This window comes from Oreochromis aureus, linkage group 6 (assembly GCF_013358895.1).
Source record: "Oreochromis aureus strain Israel breed Guangdong linkage group 6, ZZ_aureus, whole genome shotgun sequence".
NCBI classification, from domain to species: Eukaryota; Metazoa; Chordata; class Actinopteri; order Cichliformes; family Cichlidae; genus Oreochromis; species Oreochromis aureus.
The window spans coordinates 39,194,335-39,218,043 of NC_052947.1; the positions used below are offsets into that span (position 1 = coordinate 39,194,335).

Sequence of the window (23,709 nt, forward strand, 5' to 3'; positions counted from 1 at the left end):
AAACCACAACCAAAGTTAGTTAATTCATTTAGAGGCTCTTGTTTTCTTCTTCTGTGGTTTTTACAGACAGATTTGGTACGTACGGACTTGCACTCTTGGGAAGCTGAAAGCCTTGAGCCAGCGCCAGGGGGTTGAGGGGTGGAGGTTGGGGTCGCAGAGCCGGGAGGGCGGGCTGAGGAGCGTTCTGCACAGGCGACTGGATCACTCCGTTCAGACTGCCGAGCACGCCGTTCACGGCCAGCTGAGGACTCCCCGCGAGAGACGCCATGAGTCCGCCCACCATGGGCAGTGCGGAGCCGCCGGCCTGAGTGATCGCCCCCAAACCGTCGTTTAACCCTCGGTTCAAGCCGTTCAGCAGCGGCTGCCCGAAGGAGGCGGGGCTCTGCTGAGGAGGGGGGGTGCTCTGGAAGGAGAGAGACGAGCTGCTTCGGGACGGACTACCGGAGTGGAGCTCCTGGAACAAACACAAGAGAGCAAGCGAGCAGCTTTTAACCGAGTTTACCGTAAAATGGAGAAAATCTACAAAGAGGCTTAAAAAAGACAAATATACTTGCTAATGGTGCCTGACGGGATTGCACGGTGATTTCGAGACATGAAAGGAGCTAAAGTTTCTCACCTCAGACGAGGTAACAAAGGAGGTGTCATTCAGGAAGCAGCTTTTGGACAGGGGACTCTTATTGGTGCTCAGGGGGTCTAAGGAAATGAGAGCCACAATCACAGGGTGAAAACTACCAGGTTTGCACTGAACACCATTTTCTGTACTATCAAAACTGTTCCATTGGTTAATTAACATCAACAAATCATCCGTGTGAGCGGGTGGGGCTGCAAAGGGAGGATGAAGGAATGCAGCTTAAAAAAAATAAAAGAAGGCGATGGGATTTATGTGCCCTGAAGTTCGCTTATGAAAGTGGACAGAGGAGCTTACCTTGGGTGGATGACAGGAAGTTGATCTGGGCGGACGTGTGCATGGAGCCCTGGGTGGAGTGAACCTGTGGAGGGAAAGGCACGGCCAGCTCCGTGTTGAGCAGCTGCAGTCGCTCCTTCTTGGCCGTCAGGCTGAGGATCTGGTCCTGGAGCCGCTGGTTCTCCTGCTGCAGGGAGTGCAGCGACTGGAGCATCTCCATAACTGGGGGGACAAGAGGACACACCACATTTCAGTCCAGTGTTTCCCACCATCTTCAAGGTGGGATGACTGCAGGCAGCAGGCACACACTATTTTAAATTAATCATTAAATAATGGAGCTGGTGATGCTAGTCTGCGTTCTGCTCTGCAGCCTCTGCGAGCTCAGTGCAGAATTTGGTTACAATGGTCTTCCTGCTAACAGCAGATCTGCAAAGTAAAAGAGGGATGACTGCCCACAACAGACTGTTGGAAGGTCACGTTTTAAACTGAGAGTTTCTGGAGAGGCAGCTGAAACATATCAGACCCTCCTTGGCCTCTGTGATCACCTCCACTGATTCTCTCACTCTGTGGAAGATTTCTCTCTCTGCCATCTGGGGCTCCAGCGGGTGATCGCACTCTTTTTTCTATTCAGCTATAATGTAGCAGCACCACGTGGGAAACAGCACCACAATACCACAACACCCCAGCAGCGCATTTCACTACCAGAGTTCAGTATCGCCTCAGTATAGCATCAATATATGACTCACAAATGTTCAGATTGAACAGATTCCCGGAGAGATGGCAGAAATTATCAGGTCGGATGTGAAAAAAAAGATAAAACTGACCACAACAAAGAGCGGGGACCAAGGACGCAAAAAAAAGTCTCAGCGTTTTATTTCTTTTATTTACAACATGGCAACTAACGCATAATGCAGCACACACTTACGTAGGTCACATTGTAGGCGCTACAAAGGTTCCCCACGTGAGTCTAAATCAGGCATCGCTCGTTTTCAACAGTCCAGCCTGAGGCCGAGCCTTCAGCTTCCAGGCCCCTCTCCTGAGGAACCAGCTCCCAGTTTGAGGTCCAGTGACAGACTCCCTCTCAACTTCTAACTTTTAGTTTTGATAGTTAGAGCTGCATCCAGTGAACCTGAACCATCCCTCAGTCGTGCTATTTTAGGCTCAGGCTGCTGGAAGACTTCCCATGATGCACTGGGACTCCCACTTCTCTCTTTCGCTCGCTATTGCATGTCAGTGGGTTTTGTGTTCTCTCGCTTCCTGACCCCATTTTGTAGGTATTTCTGGGTTAGGAACTCCAGCTGTCATCATTACTGTCAGTATTATTACTATTACTGCCTGAGAAGTTTTAGGGATTGGCTCAGGTTGGTTGTTTTATGATTTTTAGCGGGTGATGGGTGGATCGGCATGAAAGGGATCCAGGAATATCAGTGTTGTTTGCAAAAGTGGACCTTTCACATCACAAACACAGATCAACACTGGAGGAGGCGTACAGCCTGGAACTGCTCTCGGTATTATTATCATAATTATTGTATTTACTATAACAACCAGCTGGTGGTGCTCAAACAAAAAATAAGTACTAGCATTGAATGTTTCCTGCCTCTCTGCTCTCCTCTCGCCCCAGCCGGTCGGGGCAGATGGCCGCCCACCCAGAGACTGTTTCTGTCAGCAAGTGCTTGATCAGATTAAACTCGCTTTGCTGGAAGAGCTGGTTCAATACAATCAGGGGCACAGAGCAGCTGAAGGGCGTACAGGTTTAATGTATTGTGAACAGCTAATCTGCCAAACTTGCACATCGATCCAAAGCAAACCTTCTGTTTTTGTGTAGTTAAATATCAACAAGCTGATTTACTGGACGTACTGGAATAAACTAGTCACGGCTAAACGATCAGAGATATGTTTGACAAGAGTGGACCCAGCAACCTGCGCTGTGCTTTTTTTTAAAGTCCTGCACCGTCTCACAGGTGTTTCCAATTATTCTGGAAGTTCGGGCCCCCGCTTGGGTTGAAGTCGGGCAGAGTTATGCTGGAAAATATTAGAGGTCACAAAACAAAGGCTGGGTCCTGAAACATGCCACATTTTCAGCCTTGTGCACTCAAATTAAGTCACTTATTTTTATACAACACTTTGCTGTTTAAGTAGAAATGAGTGTGTTTATTTTGAGAGTATGTCACAAGTTACTAGTTAGGCTCAAAAAAAGAAACGTACACAAGCTGCAGCTTGAGAAAAATCAGCAAAATAAACATTACGCTTTCTCATGCAGATAAATATAATTAAGGTGAGGACGGTGGGGGTATTTCCTTTTAGAGAAATACACCTAGCTAAGCGCGATGAGACCTGAGGGGGAACAAAAAAAGAGAAGAAGAGCAGCAACCATGGAAATAAAAAGCAGTTTGCATGCAAGCGTGAGCCAAAAGCACTGACAGTGCTGGGTGTAGGAAGAAAAAATGAGCAAATAATAGATTTGAAAGCAAGTGTCAGCTGATGATGTCCCTGGAGAAAAAGTGAGTCAGAGCAAAAGGCGGCGAGCAATCTGGTTCAGCGGAGAGACGAGCAGAAATACAACGGCAGAAAGAAACAAAGCAGCTGCTGGAGCAGCTTTCAGAACCGAGAGCACATCTGATCTCTCGCTGAGCTTTTTTTGTCCTCACACAGGTACATTCATCATCTGACGACAGCACGAGGCACACAGAGGCCGGCAGCGTGTACGTGTAAGGTTCGCAACACTTCTGGCTTAAAATGAAGTGAAAAGTTCAACCAAAGAGTCCTTTCTCTTTCTCAGATTTGTTTTTGAAAGATTCTGAGAGGCTCAAAGAGATCTTAGCACTGAGCAAAGGAGTAGTACTAAAACAACCCTGCAGTTCCTCTGATGGCCACTTGAGGCTCCTGTGTTAAAATGTCCAGTTTACAGCTTGCTGCAAGAAATGGTCTGTAGGCTTGGTGCTCCATAACAGCTTTATACTGGAAGAAACATTTTCTTAAATCACCTGGTTTGATTTTTTTTATTGATAAAGTTGGGGGCGTGGCTACTCTGACTGGCCAATAACTGATTCTTACAAATAACACGATTTGCTGTGCAGCTAACTGTACAGCACGCCAAACTCCACTGTTAACAGACCACTCAAAGAAGCACAGTAATTACCATCTTGGATTTTAATTTTTATTTACTTTGGATATTTACTCATTTTTATTGGCTTCTTTCCTTTCAGTTAATGAAAAATGATTTTTGTACTCGTCTAATTTCTCCGCCTCACGAGTCTGCGCTCCAGCCTGCTGAGTAAAGTTCTAATATTTTATGCACTTGTGCAGTTTATGAGGCAACTTGTGCATATCACTCTGTTTATGTCCATCCTTTATGCACAGAATACACTCGCTGGCCACTTTATTAGGTACACCAGTTCAGCAACTCAGTGCATTAAGGTCAAGGCGACCAGCTGAGATTCAAACTGAGCAGCAGTGTGGGGAAGAAATGTGATTAAGGTGACTTTTTTGATACCAGGCAGGCTGGTCTGAGTATTTCAGACTGCTGATCTGCTGGGATTTTCCCTCGTAAGCATCTCCAGGGTTCACAAAGAATGACGAAGAAAAGGAAAATATCTATCCAGCAGCTTCCTAAGAGAAAATGCTTTGTTTACACAAGAGGTCAGAGGAGAACGACCAGACCGCTTTGAGTTGACAGGAAGGCAACAGTAACTGAAATAACTCCTTGATACAACCAAGGTATGCAGAAGAGCACCTCGGTTGCTCTTCTTCACCTTGGAGAATTAGAAAAACGATTCCTGCTCTGATGAGTCTCGATATTTGCTGTGAAATTCAGACGGTAGGCTCAGACTTTGGTGTGAACAACATGAAAACATGGATCTATCCATGGTTCAGTAACTGAGAACTGTTTAAACACCACAGCCTATACCGGAGTCTTGTTCCTGACCATAACTATCCTTTTATGAGCACAGCAGCTTAAAGCAGCGGTCCCCAACCCCCGCACCACGGGCCGGTACTGGTCGGTGAGTCGTTTGGTACCGGGCCGCGAGACTTGAGGCTTGGGTGTGAAATTTATGGTTTTCAGGGTTTTTATCGTTAACTCGGTTTCCCTGGGTCTTTTCCCGTGTTGTAGTTGTGTCTTATTTTGAAAGAAATATTTACACGTTACCATAGCGACCAGAGGAGGAGAGAGGAGGATGTTACTCTTAATGTTGTTGGCGCATTTCAGGAGGACGCTGCTAATAAAGTTACACAGTTACACAGTGAATTTGCGTTTATTATTATATTTAGAAAATACCACAGTTTTTGTCTCGGTCGTATCATTTTATTTTGTTGTATTTATCCGCGACACCTTAAAGGCCGGTCTGTGAAAACAATGTCTGACATTAAACCTTTGCGATGTGATGGAAAGGCTGATTCTCATCATGGATGTGCAGCAACTGCATGAAGTTATCCTGTGAATATGGACCAAAATCTCTGAGGAGTGTTTGCAGCACCTTGGTGAATCTTTGCTATGAAACAAGTTCTGAAGGCAGAAAGGGCTCCAACCCAGTACCAGCACTGTGTGAGTAACTGCAGGTCCATCAAGTATATTTTCCATTTCATTCATCTTATAAACACTTTTTTCAATATCTAGTCCCACTGGCCTTACTTACTGTTGACTCCCATCTCTCCGTTGCTGTGTTTCTCCAGCAGGAGATCAATGTGAGAGCTGGCTGGAGGGACGTTCTCAGGACGGGCTCTGACTCCGGCGCCCAGCCCGTCCCTCTGGTCGAACAGAAGAGGAAGACAGCTCATCGGAGACCTGGGCGTGGAAGAGGATAAAGTCAACAGGAAGTCAGAAGCAACACGTCACAGCTTCTGCAGCCAAGCTGGGAAACTACCAATCATCCTCTGTGGCTGTGGTTTGTGTTTTTATCCACACAGTCGCTTTGATTGTTAACCAGCTGGCATTTTCCTGTTGCTGGTAATGAAAATGACAAAGGGAAAAATCAACCAAGTGATGATTTGAACGGATGAATGATGCGTCACCAGTGGTTTATGCATCTCTCTACTTGCTGACTCATTTCAGTCAGTAAATCTGAAGTGTAAAAATGACGTATTGTTTTCAGGATTTGACACAAAAAAATAACAATAAAGACAAAAAAGCAAAGACTCACTGCGAGGAAAGACTCTCTCTCGGTGAGTTCCCCTGACATGGGAAGCGACAGTCATCGAGGTCAGACTCTGAGAAAAGGAACAGACGCGCTTTAATTTCATGTGCGCTCACATTTACTGAAAGGCAGCATCAAAGCGCCGTGTTTGCTGTGCAACAACAGCAGGATTTGAGCCAGAAGGAGGTTTTTTTGTGAAGCTTATCTAAAGCCAACATTAGTTTCTCAAGAAGTGCTTCCTCTCACCTGGCAGTGAGGTCTGGGCTTGGCTCAGTAGTGGCGGCAGTGTCAGGGCTGTGGAGAGACAGCTGGTGAAAGGCTGAGTGGAGGTCAGGCTGTAGGAGGCGCTGGAACCTGGATGGACCTATAAGACAGCAAACGTCAACATCTGGCTGACAAAGAAAGCATGGAGATAATCAAGAAAGGGTTTTATTTTAAAAAAACAACCCAAAAACAGATCTTTTTGTGAAGAAAACATCCGTCAACTGGAAACGTAACACACATCTATCAAAAATAACTCGAGAATGAATCGTGCTCCCAGATTCGTCATGATTTCCACATCTGTCCACTCATCATTGTTTACGAACCCACTCACTTTCTTTCAGCTTGACCCAGCCGTCACAGGCTACAGGGTACCATCCTGCACAGGTCAACTAAACACGCTCACATTCACACCTACGGCCACATTAGAACCCAACACGCATGTCTCTGGACGCGAGGTGAAAGTATCCGCACCGCTGTGCATGATTGTGCTGCATCAAGTTTTGGTACAACACTCCATTTCTTTTCTTATGAAGCAGACACACCCTGAACTGTGAGCTTCAGTTCGAGCCAAGACAACTAAAAGAGAGACTTTGATGACAACGAAGGAAGTAAAAGTGAAGATGTGTGGAAGGACTTTGGTGTCTGTCTGCAGCTGCTTTTGTCTCAGGATCATTCGGGGGCTCTTGCGGTCGGATTTCGGTGGCGGGTGTCAGCTTTGACTCTGCAGCACCACCTCTCTTTACCCCAGCTGCACCCAGTGACTGTAGACTGTAATGAGTCATTGACCTGCACCCACAGAGATGCTGCAGTGGAGGCAAGCTGGCACCAGCGCTACAAGTAAAAACACCTCCTAGTCAGAGGCTAACTCCTCCGTTGCTGCTTACTGTAAATCATGATTATGAATTTTCCTATAATCCTCAGGCCTGAAACTTCATACATCATTTAATTTTGTTGAAATGTTGTTTGCTGACACAGACGCAAACAGCGCATGTCCTCTCTTTGTGACGTACCTGTGTGTTTGACACAGCATTGACTGGTGGAAGAGACAGCGAGGAGTGGGATGGAAGGAGTCCTGAGGAGAGAGGGGTGCTACACATGCCCCCTCCCAGGGACAAGGAGGTGCTACACACCCCTCCACCCAGGGAAAGGGGGGTACTGCAGACACCCCCGCCCAGTGTGAGAGGGTCCTTGAGACTGGAGTAGATGCCTGAGAGACATAAAAGGGAGGAAATAAAGGAATAAGGTGTTTGTCGTTTTCATCTTAGAAGTCGTATGACTGCAGAAAGAGGAACACGTGAGCCAATCAAATGGAAAGTAGGGCAGGAAATGCACTACAGACACGTGCGGCACACACAAAAACACTATGTTGGACAATATCACTGCTTCGCACAAATTACACAAACGTTCTGTAAGAGATTTAACAAATATTTTAAAAGTGGTGCCACGAAACCTTCGACTTATTCCGTTCATTCTTAATTCCAGGAGTGTTTTTCGCTGCGCTTCTGATACAGAGATAAGCTGCTGCGTGTAATGGAAATGCACCAAAGTGCAAAGAGATAGCGCTTCAGTTTTTTTCCTTCACCACACACAGGAAGCTAGAGGGCTACCGCACACGCCCACTTGCTCAGACTCACCAGAGCTGAGCAGCGAGTTGCCGCGGCCTGTAGAAAAACTACCAGTGGAGGACGAGGAGGAGGAGAAAGAAGAGGAAGTGGAAGAGGTGGCGGTGGGAGGCAGCGTCGAGGAGAAGGTGGGGTGGGGGATGGAGGACGGGCTCGGGTAGAGCGACGAGGTTAAGGCTAGGGGAGGCGGTGCTGTGTGGTGATGGTGGTGGTGGTGCTCCTCCTCCCCCCTCCTCTCTCGGTTCTTGCTCCCCCGCGGGCGCCCCGGGCCGTGGCGGCTCTTCTTGTTGCCACGGTGCCTCCTCTCTCGAGGCAGCGGCGGTGGAAGCGTGGCTTTGTCCTCCGGGTCGGCCTCCTCCAGGATGGGCGGCGTGCTGAGCTGGGACGGCTTGCAGAGAGATTTGGAGGGTTTGTAGTCGCTCGACGAGGAGATCTTTCGGATCTTGCTGCTGCTGCCGAGCCCCGACGACGACGTGATGCGCATGATGGACCCGAAGGTGGAGATGGTGACTTTGTTCTCGAAAGGGCTGGAGTTGCCCTCTGGCCTGTCGTGACCTTGCGACCCTGCTAGCGGGCCCTCAGCGGGGGTCAATGCTGGTGGCTTGTGGTATTTACAGTCCTCCTCCTCTTCCTCCTCCTCATCTTTTTCCTCTTCCTTTTCATCTTCCTCCTCCTCCTCATCCTCCTCCTGGACTGCCGGTCTCCTGTGACGCTCCTTGCGCTCCTCTCCGCTCTGGTCGTCACCTCCTCGGTCATGTTCACGCTCCAGGCGGGAAGAAGATAAGAACTGATGGAACTCCTGAGCAGACGACAGGGAACCACCTGAAGGAGAAAAACAAAGAGTTAAAAGTCAGACACAAACGGCGACACGACCTCACTCTGTCTCCAGGGTTCAACAGAACCCAGTAAGAGAGGATGTCGGGGAGCTAACTGGTCATGTACTTGTCTGCACAGGGCAATGACGGTGCTTCCACCAATCCCAGTTAGGAGTTTACCTGTGAAGCAAACTGGCTTAAGTGAAAGCTTCACTAATGACAGCATTTTTTCTTGCTTACATATTTTGAAATTAAAAAAGTACGAGGGCACTGAAAGAAAACAAACTGGTGCAGGACTCTACAGAGCGAGCGTTTCTCTCATAGTTGAGACAGAAATGGATCCGTGCTGAACGTAAATTGAATTTAGGGGCACGTGTGTGGATAAAAATTCTGTTTTTCTCAACAACACAACAGCAGCCAAGATGATGCAATCATCCCTGTTACATCTTAAAGTGGAGCAGCAGCCTCTCCTCTCACAGAGGCAGGCAGCATCGATCACATCTGAACTCGAGAAGAAATCGAGCGCTGACCCTTCATGTGGTACCTGTGTTGAATGGACTGGAGGAGCAGGACGATGAGGAGCAGCTCTTGCCGGTGCTTCCGGTCTTCTTGCTCCGATGACTGTGACCGTGCGAGCTCAGCTTCTTGGACTTTCCCTCGCTGTCCTTGCTGCTGTGGTGACTTGAGGAAATCTGTCCCAACACAGACAGGTCAAAACCATTAAAGCACTGACTGAGACATCGCGGCTTCAGCAGCTCTCTCAATCACTGTGTGGTGTCCTCGGATACCTTTTCTATGCCGCTAGATGTGACAGCGGAGCTCAGGTTGTCGCTCGACTTTTTGTGGCGCTCCTTTTGCCGAATCTTGTCTTTATGACTCTGAAAAAAACAACAACACATACATACAAATACACAAGTTTGAGCCTACAAGTCTTTACACAAACGCAGCGAGTGGAATATAACCGAATCACATTTACTATCGTCAACCAGCTTCAACAACGACGTCTGCAGGGATACGCTAACAGCACACAGTCAAATCTGTTTATGCATCACTGTAACTGCATTTGATGAAGATTATAATTAATAAAAGCGTCTGGCTTTCTGTCACAGCAAAAACTACGGATTAATTTTTTTATATCAGAATATCCCAGATAGTCTGATATGATAAAAATGGCTAAAACAAATGATTACAAGCTAGCCTACAATCAGTATGACTCGGTGCCACTAGGTAAATTATAATAAATACTGGTATCAGCGCCAATGGAAGTCTCTTCTATCTGCCACTGGCGGAAAAGCAGGGTGTTAGATTCAGTTTCAAAGTGGGTTATACTGAAAATGGCATCATGTAGCGCCAGACGTTGAATGAAAATATATGCTTCACACAGCTGTCTCACACACGCTACTGTGTCGGTCTAAAACCTACAACCGAGAAAGTGCAAACAAGTGTAGTCCTGCAAAATTCTGTTCACAGCAACAAGACAACCGCACAGCCAACTTTTAACAGCCTGAATCCGACAGCTGCCGCTAGCATCTACGCGACACTAGATCATATATTTAACCCGTCCCAAGGTTGCCATAAAACCGAGCCTTCTGCAACAAAACTTGCTTTTACAGCTCAGTTGCTTTGAGATTTGGCTTGAAGAAACACGCTTTTCTTTTTTAAGTCTTTTTCAGTTCAACAACCGTGTGAAGCATCCGCTCCCTGACTGTGGAGCCATATCTCTGCCGAAACATCAAAACGATAACAAAGGATGACATTCTTTGAAGACCGGAATTGTCTGGTGGCGAGAAAACATGCGGGTCTCCTTTTACACTTGCTAAAGAGCTGCTCAGCTGGAACCGTGTGCCGTCAGCATCATCTTTCTTGTCTGCTGAATTCTCTGTTAGCTAGTCTGTTAGCTTGCAGGGGCTTTGAAGATGCACCTGTCTGCTTAGTTTTGCATGCGATGATGGGGTCACGTGCACGTGAGCACCGCACCTTCACAGAGTTAACTCGCCCCACTGGGAAGTGCACGTTAGGTTAATTGCTTATTTGAGTGCACAGAATAAAGCGCTGCATGAAAGTGTGTGAAGGAGGTAAATGTGGCGTGTAGTGTGGAGAGCTTTAAGTGGTCAAAACGACTAGAGAAGTGTTACATGAATGCCGGCCTATTTGATTTCAAGTGTTTGAGGCTGAGAGGATGTAATGGCGCAGAGAGATCATGATGTTATTTCATGATATGTATTTTATAATATGGCTTTTTACGTGTTTTATGTCTTTATGACCAGAGGCAGGGTACGCCCTGGAAAGGTCGCCGTCTGTCACGGGGCTCAAAACAGCGCAATTAATGAAAAAGTAAATGCGTTATCTTTTGTTTAGCCAGGCTGTAATACTTCCAGGTATCTGTGACTGTCTGAGCTCATAATTTGTATTCAGATTAGAGTTTGACGTCAAGGGGTCGAACTTATCACTGCCTGAAATGATGACACCCGGAAATTGGGAGTGATGTCTGAACGTTCCCCAGGAGCCAACAGATGGAAGCTGTGAGGCTGAAAGTGTAGGATAACTGTGAGGGTGTGTCTGGTGTATGACTTCAGGACAGTGAGGCGTGTTTACACAGTGTAGCTCAGCTTGCTCACGCGCATGCAATAAAATCTAAATTAGCTCTCTGCTTATTTGATGATTTTATCAGGAAGAAAATGCATTAAAATTCATCCTTTTCTTCTTTGCCATTTCTGCCATTATTCAATGGTTTCAAAATAAAAGAGTCTGTGTGCCAAACTGGTCTGGATCAGACTGGCTGGTCTTATGAATCTGACGACAAATAGACAAAGTCTATTTTTAACTCTTACTTTTCGGTTTTGTAGTGCACAGTTATCCACTAATATTAGCAAGCTGCAGAGACAAACTGTGCAAATGCAACACACACACACACACACACACACACACACACACACACACACACACACACACACACACACACACACACACACACACACACACACATCCTGTTAATTAGTGCTACAAAATTATTAAACCCTAGAATTTCCCTGTTCCAAACACTAAAACCTTATTATTTGTCTGATAATTCAATTAAAATGCTCCAAAATTACATTTTCTTTATAATCACAATCACAACAACAGGTCACCTAAAGCCACTTTATATTGTAAAGACCCTACAGTAATACAGGGAATACCACAGCAATAGATGACCCCCTATGAGCAAGCACTTGGCAATATTGAGAAGGAAAAACGTCCTTTTAACAGGAAGGAACATCTGGGTGACGTAAGCTCGGGGAAGGGCAGCCATCTGCTGCGACCAAAAGCTGTCCAGCAGAGCGGCTCTAGTTAGCTGAGGTGAGGCCTAGCCGACAGCTAGCAGGTATGTCTGACTGATTCACTTTTTTTAACAGCCTCAAGTGGACATTAGAATAACTGCAGCTTTTGGTAGTTTTCAGCTCTGGAGACTGCCGATCTGACCACAGCTGTGCTTACCTTCCTCTGTCTGTGGTGGTGGTGCTGTTTTTCCTGTGACGGAGAGCTGGAGCGCCCCCTGGAATGGCTGAAGGAGCTACTTGTATTTTCACTAGAACGCAACTTCTTCTGCTGTAAAGTCCAAAAGAAGGAAGCGCAAACAAAAAGTTAACAGCTGCTGAAATTTCAAAGTTGGACATTTAAAGGTTCTCTACAAGCACTTCCAATGACTTAACAGGAGGTTTATCTCCTGAATTATTTATTTTGGTCGGGCGTATTCCAAGAGTCGTTTAGCTGCCTTGAGCTGAGTTAGAGGAAAACGTGCCTGACCAAAAAACAGCCGGGTGCAGAAGCCCTTATCAATCATGTTAGCTGTTAACTGTGCGGTGCAGTAAGACAGGCTTTTCTGGGGTACGATGTAATTATGTTCTTTACCATTTTGTTGTAGTGATGCTTGCAGTAGCCACAATACTTCACGTTATCAGCTTCTGGTCCTTCCTCCTCACACAGCAGACCAGCCATCTGAGCACTGCAGCACAGGGTGTCGGAGGGTCGGAAAGGAGATGAAACACGAGAGCCAAGTTAGCACACATGCACGGACTGAGACGGCAACACCTGGCCGAGTCACCTGAGAGCTTCAGTCACCGAACGTTGCCAGATTGATCGAATGTCACATTAAAATCTGAGCCTGTCAGTGTCTCGGGATTTACTTTTAAATAATCATCTTTCTGTTGTAGCAGGAAACAAAGGCAAAAAGCAAGATGAGCAGCATGAAAGGTCAAAGACTGTAACTGAAGAAAAGCCAACTGTAGCCCAGAATCACATGTAACTGTGTGAGTAAACTAAGGCTGTAGCCAAATACACATAACATATGAGCACATATTCAATCTTGGGAATTGGAGACGGAATTTCTTTTCTATTCTTGGGCTTATTTTCAAAAAAAAGGATATGACACAGGATACTTACAGAAACAAGACCAACTTTAACTTGCTTCGATTAGCACACAAAGTAATCACCACCCATTCATGATATCCAAGTTAGAACGGGATGCTAACGCAGACGGACGACCATTCACACTCATGTCATTTCTATGGCCAATTTAGCGTCACCAGTTAAGCTATATCTGTCTGGACTGTGGGAGGAAGCTGGAGTGCCCAAAAAGGCCAGGACCTTCTTGGTGTGTGCCAACCATGACAGTGCCGCCCACAGTATTAATCATACGCTGTGTAAAAAAAGTGCCACCACAGGAGAAGTGCCCTAAACCTGCATTCTTTCTAACGGCCAGCAGGGGGCGACCCTTCAGCCTGCAAAAAAAAGTCCAGTGGTCCAAAGTCTATGAAGAGATTACTCTTTGGATCGCATGATCTGTGACTTCAATAAAGACTTTACTGATGACTTTATGGCCTCACCTGATAGTTTCAGGTCGTACTGAAAATAACACAGTGCTGTTTTTTATGAATTATGGTGTATTTAGAAAATAAAATTAGATAAAGCAGTATACTCTTTGGAGTAAAAGCCATTCAACATCCATGAGTTTTCACGGTCAGCAGCCCAGTACTCCTCACATCTGGCCTCAAAAAGTTAAGACGGGACTTTGCTCGATCAATGCTGACATCAAGGATCTCTTTTACATACAATCTGTGACACCAGGTGATACCATTTGCTTGGTTCTTGATTTTGTTTTTAAACTTCTTCATAGTTTTTTCAGGTTGTTTCTTTTCTAGGTTTAAACATGGTTAACGGGAACAGTCGGCTAACTAAAAATAAACCTTATTAAACGTTTTTGCTCTTGGACTGCTTCTTATCACACTCGGTCCTCACGCACTGTTCATTCATGATGATGTCCCCACACTTTCACATAGGGGCGCGCACACACACGCACACACACACACAGTTTAACACTGACCAGGTGACGTGGAACGCTTGTCTGCAGCCCTGTCTGTTGCAGGTCATGCACGCGCCGCAGGCCGCCTTGCTCTCCCTCCCGTGGTCCTCGCAGATATAACAAGTCTGTTGAAAGAGCACAAACGGAGAGTACAGGAGATGCAGGCACTCAAACACATCAGTCATCATTATTATTATCAACAACAGGTGCTGGATTGCTTTTCCATCTGTCGCACGAGCAGAGCAAGCCGTCCCGTCTGACGGCCATTAAAATGAACTATTGTGATTGCGGTGCAGGAGAGATGAAACACTCCTCGACTCGAGTCCAGCTGCAGCTGCAGTGCAGATGATTAGGAAGTTTTGCTTGTCAAGACAACAGATGAGGTTTTCAAACAGAACACAGTTTCTACAGAGAAACTGTTGACCAGATGTTTGGGGATGTTGTAAGAAAGTTGACACTGATCGGTCTGCAAACAGCTCTGAATCTGCTTTAAAACAGACGCTACGCTTGGAGTTTTCACCCTCCCGTTAATCTTTTTCTTTGCACCAAAGTGAGGTGGTTTCTAACGAACTTCAGGGTGCCACGGAGCATACGCTGACGCGACAAAAGACTCATATCAGCCCGTCTCCAAAAGACATGTAAGCATACACACTCGAGCCCCCGAAAGCAAACAATCGCATGCACGAACACACACGCTGCTTTTGTACTTCTTGTTCAGCTTTCCTCAGCGAGCAGGCCCGACTGGTGGGGGGTAGAAGAGGCCTAGCAACAGGTGCGGGACAAAGGAACAGCAGGCTCTTTACCTTTTCACTTCGGCCCTCTCTGTTTCACCTTTTTCTCTCCCTTTTTCCTCCTCTCTCCATGTCCTACTCAGCTCTCTGTTTCCCTTCAGAGGATGTCTGCTGTGCAATGAAAGGCCGGAGACATAACTGCACCGGGCATGTAAAAGGAAGAGTGGCTTCTCGAGTTTTCAGTGTCCATTGTAACGTTGTCTAGGAATGCGGGTAGCAAAGTCTGAATGAATGGCCCTGACGGGGGAAAGCTGCATGCAATTTACTGTAGCTGACACAGTAATATGAAACCGGGCCCTCAAACACTCACACATGTACATTTATATGCAGGCACGCACACACACAGAGCATCTAAACGACGCACAATGCAAGATGCTCAGTCCAAGAATCAAATATTGATTTCTTTGTAATGTGCTTTGCTTTGAAAGGCTTGCTCTGCTGCATGCTGCACACACTGCAGATGTCTTCTGAACACTTTTTGTAACTTTGAAAACCACTGCAGTGTTGTGCAATCAAACAACCAAGATGTGATACAAGTTCAGACTTTCATCTTTAATTCAAGGAAGTTAACAAAAGTATTGCATAAGCTCTTGAGGAATTGCAAACATTTTTATTGATATTCATCAATTTTCAGAGAATCAAAATTAATTGGACAAATGACAAATTCATTGAAGTTGATTCCAAGTGTTGGAGCTGTTCACTGATCCAAATAAAGTGGCTGCAAGTAAAGGAGGCACTGAAAAATAAACCTATCCGAGAGGTAGCAAAAGCTTTAGGAGTGGCCAAACCAACAATCTGGTGCTTTCTTATTAAAACAGGAATGCAATGGCCAGCTCAGCAACACCAAACAGCCTGAAAGACCACAGAAGACGACTAAAGTGGACAAGAAAAACTTCACAACACTAACCAAGTCAAGAGCAGGAAGGCCAGATTAAATTTCCCAGGAAAAATCTGAAAGAGCCGGCACAGTTCTGGAAAAATTCTTTGGACGCATGAAACCAAGAAGAACTTGTACCAGAAAGATGGGAGGAGAAAAGTATGGCAAAGGAGAGAAACAGCTCATGATCTGAAGCACATCACATCATCTGTCAAACATGATGGAGGCAGTGTTATGACACTGGCATGTACGGCTGCCAGTGGAACCGGGTCACGGGTGTTTATTAATGACGTGACTGCTGACAGAAGCAGCAGGGCGCACAGGGCTGCACTCTCTGCTCAGACAGCACTTTGCAGCGCAAATGGATCAAAGAAAGCAAAATGCAAAAGCAACTCAAGAAATGGGTCATTCTTTGATGGCCAAGTCAGCCACCTGATCTTAACCCAGGAGAGCAGCTTTCCATTTACTGAAGATAAAACTGAAGCAGAGAGACCCACAAGCAAGCAGCAAGTAAAGGTGGCTGCAGTAAAGGCCTAGCAGCATACCTCAAGGATAGATACGCAATATTTGGTGATGTCCACGGGTTCCACACTTTCATCCAAGTGTTAAAAAAATCATGTAAAATATTTGTAACAGCCCTTAATGTGAAGATGAAGGTCTGCACTTCAATCACATACACCACTGTGGTGGTGCACAGGGCCAAGGATCCCTTCACTTTTACTTTTGTCTCAATTTTCCATTTGAAAATATAATTTAACTTCAAAGGCAAATAAAAGTTTATTCTTTTTAATGAATCCACAAAGCCAGTGTGTAACTCTGTTAAATATTCCTGTAATCCTCAATACGGACCAAAATACCTGATTGTGATTTCTGCCAGTATCGGGAAGCCCTAATAAGAGAGTAAAGTTACCAGAGAGCTGATGCATGTTGAAGCTGTACCCGCCTGAAACTAGTCTGTGGTTAAACTGTTTGTGTGCAAAGTAAAAAAGAAAGAAAACATCATTAGAAAATTTCAAAAGCTAGCGTGAGTCTATGTGTGGCACGTCCTCTTATCTTTGAATCTTAACAGCCGATCTGCAGCATTCATTAATTATACATGAAGAACACAGAAAACAAACCTGAGCAGAGTAAAGCAAAATTACCATCACTCTTTCTGTGGTAAGAGATATTTAACAATATAAAACGATGCAAAAAGAAAACACTTTAAACATCCATCTTCATTGAACAAAGGATGAAGATGTCAAAAAGCACCACTGACACCAATCCCCACCCTCCCTGCACTTTGTGTTCTCTTAGATATTTAAACTCATCTATCTTCACTACCTGCAGCTTCAGTGTTACACCTGTCTCCCTCTCAATCACACACACTATCTTTAATTCCTCTCCTCTCCACAGCACACCTCCACCAGCTCCCTACAGTCATTACAGGTCACAGTGTCATCTGCAAACATTGTAGTTCACAGAGACAGCACTCCTAGAATAGAATAGACTACTGTTTGGGCTATTAATGTATCACTACTGAAACACTGTAACAACTGTGAGGCATGAAATAACACTGCAGAGTGACATATCCGCACGTCAGCACACAATCACAGTTTACATCTTTCACATACCGCAAAGAGTGATTTAGCCCATTCATTAACTAACTAATCAGCGGACAAACAGGGACAGACATCAGCTAAACAGGTACAACTACTCTAAGCTGTAACAGCCTGATTGTTTCTTTTTCCCTTTTTTTACTTCTAAATACTGAAAACAAATTCTAAGTATGTTTTCAAGCTATTTTTAAATGTGTGAAACAGCTAATAAGACTGATCAGATAAAGAAGCTCCTTTCATGAGCGTGTAATAAGCAGAGGAAACGTCTTGCCTTCAAAAGCACAAGACAAACTTATGTTTTCATTATCTGAATCTACTTTATATTTACTCTGCTATAATCTTAGAGTATTTAGTAGACTTAGATGCCAAAAGTATGATTGAATTGAAATGAATGTGCTGTCAGAATTAAAAATGGTGGCCTCACATTCAAAATGACCTTTCTGTCTGACTCAGCATCCGGCATGCTGTCGTTGCACGTCGTCTTTCAAACCCGGCCTTTAAATTTTAAATCTGTAAATGATTCGACTGCATTCTGTTTTTCTTTGCATAACAAATTTGAAAACAGGAGAGCGGATCAGCAACATCTAACACGTTTTTCATTTTCTATTTAAAATTATTAAATGTAAATTTTTTAAATCCTTGGGTTAAAGTTTATTAAAGAATATTTTTTAATTATTCACATTTCTTTTAATTGGTAAAAGTTCAAATCATGAGGAACTATAAGTCTTCTTTTTCTATCATCAGTCAAAACTCCAAGAGGAATAAATACTTTTTGATGTGAAAACCAGAAAAACTTTACTTTCACAAATCACTTCAGGGTATTTTTGAATCTTTGCACTTATGGTAAATGTGCTTTGCTGTTTACTAAACATGCCATATCTACTACAGCTCAAAATCTCCCACATTTCCCAGAAACGCTTTCAGCAGCCTCCAGAGAACAGGCGTGACCTTGCCACGCTGAGCTCCGGGTTAGTACAGGACGTGTAGGTGGAGAGAAGAACGGGGATGTGAAGCAAAACTGGTTTTCCCGTTAAGGAGGAAGAGCAGTTGTGCAGTCTCCCACGTGTCGTGTTGCTGCTTTGCATCATGACTCGTTGAAGTCGGTGCTGAGGACCAAGATGACACTTTTTCTCTTTTTCCCTCTGTTTGACTGCTCATTCTGAAAGTACCCTCTATGTTTTTGATGACTGGTGACACACACCGTGAGATACACGTTGCGTAACCTGTTTAGCAGTGTTTTATATATGTAAACACGGATGCAGCTTTCTGTGTATTTAGAAATTATACTGTCGAGGATTTTCAGTATTACTGATTACTGGTGTTGACTTTTTCTACCTGTTTAAAGTGTTTGTTTATCAAACTCAGGTTTGCGGGGTCACCTTGTGCCAGTTTCAGGGGTGCGGCGCAGGTGCGCAGCTTTACACATTATCGTAGGTAAGAGCACGTGTTTACATTTTTCTCTGTGATTGGGTGAGAAGCCGGAGACCGTAAATCAAACTGTACTATCAGAAAACTTTTTAAATCTTATTTTGGGTTATTGACAAACTTTTCCGTTTTTTCTTTAAATTAAAATGTGCCTGGTGATACAGTTTTTAGGTCCTGGTAACAATGGAAATTATTAGTTATTCTCTCCATTAATTTAGATTGGAGCTTTGGGGATTACAAAATACTTCATATGCAGAGGTAAAAAAAAAAACCTCGTTTAAATGTTTAGCCCCATCAGCAAACACCTGCTGACAGGGCTCTGGGATTACTTTGTATTAATGTTATGCATTTAACTAAGACGTCTGGCCCTTTAGTCTCTTCCCCCGAGAGAAGCCCACCTTCACTGAGCAGCATCTTTTAGCCCCACTGTCATCTGCAGAGTCTCATTAACTGCTCATCTCGATGCAATCTGGATTAAAGTGGCTTGGATGTTTAAGTTGGACCCATATCTAAATGTGCCTTCCAGTCTCAGGCTGAACCTGAAGCTGCACTTGGTAAGACCCCGTTTTACTGGCAGGATAGGAAAGAAATGGGAGTGGCCCCGCTGGATGACCTTTATCATGACATCTTCTACACCAGTTTGGAAACCTTAGATCTATTTTTTTTTAAATAAATTCTGTCAGGGCTGTTCAGACCTAATACAGAAGCTCCTACAGTTTCTAAGCATTCAGATACTTTTGAACGCTGGCAAAAGTCATGAAGTGTTATTCTCTGCTGATCAAGAACTTGGCTCGGGAAGATTTTTCAGATCTCAGGAAGAACATGGGAGATGATTTAAGACTGACATGAGACAATAGAGACTGTTAACATAAATATTATTAGCAACATTAAAATGATCAAGGGATGGATGGTTGGACTTTGTTGTTATTCTTAGCTCCTTAGATAGTCTTAGTTATACTTAGATAAAAAGAGATACTATAAGAAGGAGAAATTTACTCTATGCCTCTAAGTCAGGTAATCAAATTATCGAGTTCTGGACTAAAATATGTGAAATTATGATATTCTAATGATTCATAGGCAGTCCAAGACTATTTGATTTAGCTGATGATACAGACTGAGTGGTCGATGATAGAGAGATTAAGAATCAGGTCCAGATTGGCATCGTGACAGGCAGAAAGTAGTAGAGATGGAGGAGATGGCCAGAGGTGGAGCATTGGAAAAGATGTCAGAGAGGACTTAAAGATGAATAATTATTTTAGAAATGGAACGAATATGTTGTTTTCTTTGGAGGACACTTGTTTTGGGGTCGTATGGTGTGAAGAGTTCTTTGTTAACTGTTTTGCTGCAGGTACCAAAAATGTAAAAATCAGTGTGATGAATGTGTTCACAGCCATTTTTGAGTTATGAACAAGGAAACGATTTTACCGAAGGATTGAAATGTCACCACTTTACAAGAGCACAACAACAACAACAACAACACACCCTCACAAACAAACTAACAAACAAATAAATAAACTCCAAAGTAAACCCTTCACTTCTACTTTCAGATTAGGCTTCAAACTTTCCTGTTTGATGAAGCTTATATTTGGGGCTGGATCTGATCTCTCTGTGTTCCTCTTTTTTCTCGCGCCTCTAACTTCCTGTAGACTACTCCAACTTTCCCGGTCAAACAGCGTGCATCCCTACCTTGTTGTATCTCTCATGTGGGACATACTGCAGGATGATGGGCTCCATGGTGAGGACGTTGGCGAACTGCACCTCGGGGATGTAGAGTGCGCACACGACGTGGGCCCAGCCTGATTGGAGGAGAGATTGGCAGCGGATCAACGACACGACAAGACTCGGAATGACTCAAGTGGAAATGTGCACTCTGGGGAAGAGTGAGCGGGAACAAGATGAAATTTACCTCCGCTGTCTGTTCTCTTGAGGGCGCCATCTTTGTGGGGACACAGCTCACACCTCTGAGAAAACACGGGAGAGAGCGGAGCTTGTTGGAGTGGATATCTGTCTGATCATGACTCCAAATGTTAGGCCAGATACAGGAAACAGTGGGTCAGTCTGTTCGATGCAGTTGTAAGCTAACATGATATAGAGGAAGTAACAGTTTGGAGGCTTTTTTTTTTATACCTATGACATCAGCTTTTCTGTATATATCTGCCTCAGTTTATGGCTTTTATTGCGCTTCTTGTAATAAAATGTGTTGTCGTCAAGCTTTTTAATTTATAGTTCACTTCATCTGTCTCTACTCAGCTCCACTCTGCAGGCAGCGCATGTGCACGTGCGCTGTAACCAGAGTGAGAGCAGGGAAAGGAGTAAAGAGCATTTTTAGATGCTCAAACATATTAGCACACGCAGGAGGAGTACAGTTGATAGGTGGGCTCAAGTCTTCATTGTTGGGTCTTTACCTTTGAGTACTGAGCACCTTGAGGCGACTGCTGTTGTGATTTGCGGCCATATAAATAAAACTGAATTGAATTGAAAAAATTAAGAGTAACATGTTGTCGTGTCCTATGATTTTGCTCACTTTTTTAACAAGCCCTGCCCTTATTTGGTGTCTATATATATGTAAAAAGGGAAACAAACAGCTCTTGCTGTCCACAGGCTGTAAAAAGGAGAATCAGGAGAGTCCAGAGTCAGCTGATAATTTTTTGTGACACATCAAATTTAAAATCTTTTTTAACTCTTGCAGATGCGCAGACAGTTTCTATTTTATCCTCTATGATCTTCTTCTTTCTCTTTTTCCCCTCACCAGCCCAACAGGTCATGGCAGATGGTTATCCCTCCCTGAGCCTGGTTCTATCGGAGGTCTGTTCCATTAAAAGGGAGTTCTTCCTTCCCACCGTCGCCAAATGCTGCTCATACGAGATCATCTGTTAGCTGTGGGGGTTTCGCTCTTATATTTGTTGAAGGTTGTTACTGTGTAGTATAAAGCACCTTGCTGTGGGAAGTGTTGTAAGTTGATTTTATATAAAATGAATTGAAATGAATAGACTAAAATCAGACTAGTCCAAAAAAAAAAAAAAAATATTAAGGGAAGGGACGGGAGAAAAAGTCCTCACTGAAAGTTATTATTTAATAATAAACACAGGTTCAGTTAATGTATACATTTCTTTTATGTAAGGTTTTATTTAAGAAAGGTAGGAAAGCAATGTTTAAATCATGCCTGAGGCCACTTTACACATAAAAAACACAGAGGACTCCAGCTTATTCGTTTAACTCAGCTTTAGGTGATTAGTATGGGACAAGCTGGCTCAGTACACCTGAGGCAACCTGCTTGTAGGTGAAGGTGAAGCAGGAATGAATGGATAAATTGTGTCATTCGTGTTGGCGTACTCACCACACGTGCCGCCCGCTCCTGTGACTCACACTTCCGACAGAACCACGGGCCAGTTGGCACCTGCACGATGCCGTAGCATGCTGCGACAAACACACAAGCACGGGAGTGTCAAACTGGACCGGCACGACCAACGCACGGTAACACACCTGTCTTTCAATGTAAACTACAGGTACAAATGAAAACATGCACATTTAATGAGTCATTCATTCATTCACAGGACACATGTTGAACAGCCTGAGGGTCAACAATTTGTACCTTTAACAGCGGATGTTTAAAAGTTTCACGTTTTCTGGGAATAATATTTTACTTTTTATGATTGAAACGACTTGCCAAGCTCTATAAATACTTTAATAAACACTAGTAAAGCTGGCAGTACCTGTCCAAGAATACTACTAAAGATAATACTGACTTGACACTTGGCAAAGCCATCCTGCTTTAACAGATGAATAGAAAATGATTTCAAACTTATTTTATGTTTTAACTTTTCTTTTTCTAAGTTTAACATCTCCTCCTGTCAGTGGTGAGAGGTGCTGCTGTCATCCTGATCGGATTAACCTTAAAATCCTATATGATTCCACTTTGTCATAAAGCTTTAATTTGACTGGGACAGCCCTGAAATCAGCCTCCTGCATCAGCTTTCAGCTCAGAATCTTCTGCACTTTTTCACAGTTTGGGCACAAATTTCTTTTTGTTTTTTGGCACATTTGTGCACCAACGCCGTCACAACATCACTGAGATCAGAGGGCTGATCCTCACTCAGAGTAACCATCCACCGTGAGGTCCCACTTCAAATTGCACGAATGCAACAAAGCAAGTGGACACACGCTGCTGTCCGAACGAACACGGCCTCGCGAACGCGTCACAGCGTGCCGCGGACCGGTCCACGACGCACGGACCTCGAGGCGCCATCCGGGCTCGGTGTCACGCCGCTCGGCCCTGCGCGATCAATCAAGTGTGCGGAGAGGAAGCAACAACACCACGCTTACCTACCCGCCCCTCCCGCACGAACACAGAACACGCACGTAGGCAGGGAGGACCAACGCCTCCGGCCGCAAGCTAGAGCCGCTCCGGCTGCCCGGGAATCACACGCTAACAGCAGCTAATGTTACCTTGGTGAACGGCGACGCTGCAGCCGTGTCCATCACAGTACACCAGCGGATTCTCAGCCCAGCCTCGCTCGTCGGAACACACGCAGCAACCTCCGACCATTTCCCGCATGCTGCTCCCATATGAAGAAATAGATTTCCCCTCCCGGCAACGGCTCAGACCCGGGCCAGGCCTGTCAGGCGGTCGTCCCGCATCTTAACGCCGCTCCAGGCATGGTCACGGGCCGCCCACGTCGCGCAGTTTTAGAGCAGCGGAGAGCCGAAATCTCTGCGTTTGTGGTGCTTCTAGTAGATTTTCCGTGATGTCCTCCCGTCCCATACATAAATGCGCATGCTCAGATCTTCGCCGGAGTAAAAGTCACAGCAAAGGTAGCAAGTTATTGTTGAGCAGGAAGCGCCTTTTCAGCGCGTGTTTTCAGGTCGTGACGACCCGATTTCCACGAACCCGGGGAAGTAGACGCCCGCACAGCCTCCCGCCCCGGTCCACTGTGTTCTTTACA

The 23,709-nt window shown here is 44.9% G+C and overlaps 1 protein-coding gene across 1 annotated transcript in view; it reads right to left on the bottom strand.

Annotated features, from left to right (window-relative positions):
• Positions 1–23,709, bottom strand: part of LOC116320241 (protein AF-17) — a 31,394-nt gene extending 7,685 nt beyond the window's left edge. Inside the window, exons 1-17 of the mRNA XM_031739800.2 lie at positions 23,213–23,709; positions 22,104–22,183; positions 20,673–20,727; positions 20,453–20,562; positions 14,097–14,200; positions 12,626–12,719; positions 12,212–12,322; positions 9,526–9,615; positions 9,282–9,429; positions 7,935–8,744; positions 7,311–7,507; positions 6,283–6,400; positions 6,043–6,109; positions 5,539–5,687; positions 926–1,126; positions 617–693; positions 84–454 (exon numbers count right to left, since the gene is read on the bottom strand). Of these exons, the coding sequence (XP_031595660.1) occupies positions 84–454; positions 617–693; positions 926–1,126; positions 5,539–5,687; positions 6,043–6,109; positions 6,283–6,400; positions 7,311–7,507; positions 7,935–8,744; positions 9,282–9,429; positions 9,526–9,615; positions 12,212–12,322; positions 12,626–12,719; positions 14,097–14,200; positions 20,453–20,562; positions 20,673–20,727; positions 22,104–22,183; positions 23,213–23,321 (2,891 nt within the window). The 5' untranslated portion in view covers positions 23,322–23,709. The remainder of the gene's footprint in view (positions 1–83; positions 455–616; positions 694–925; positions 1,127–5,538; positions 5,688–6,042; positions 6,110–6,282; positions 6,401–7,310; positions 7,508–7,934; positions 8,745–9,281; positions 9,430–9,525; positions 9,616–12,211; positions 12,323–12,625; positions 12,720–14,096; positions 14,201–20,452; positions 20,563–20,672; positions 20,728–22,103; positions 22,184–23,212) is intronic.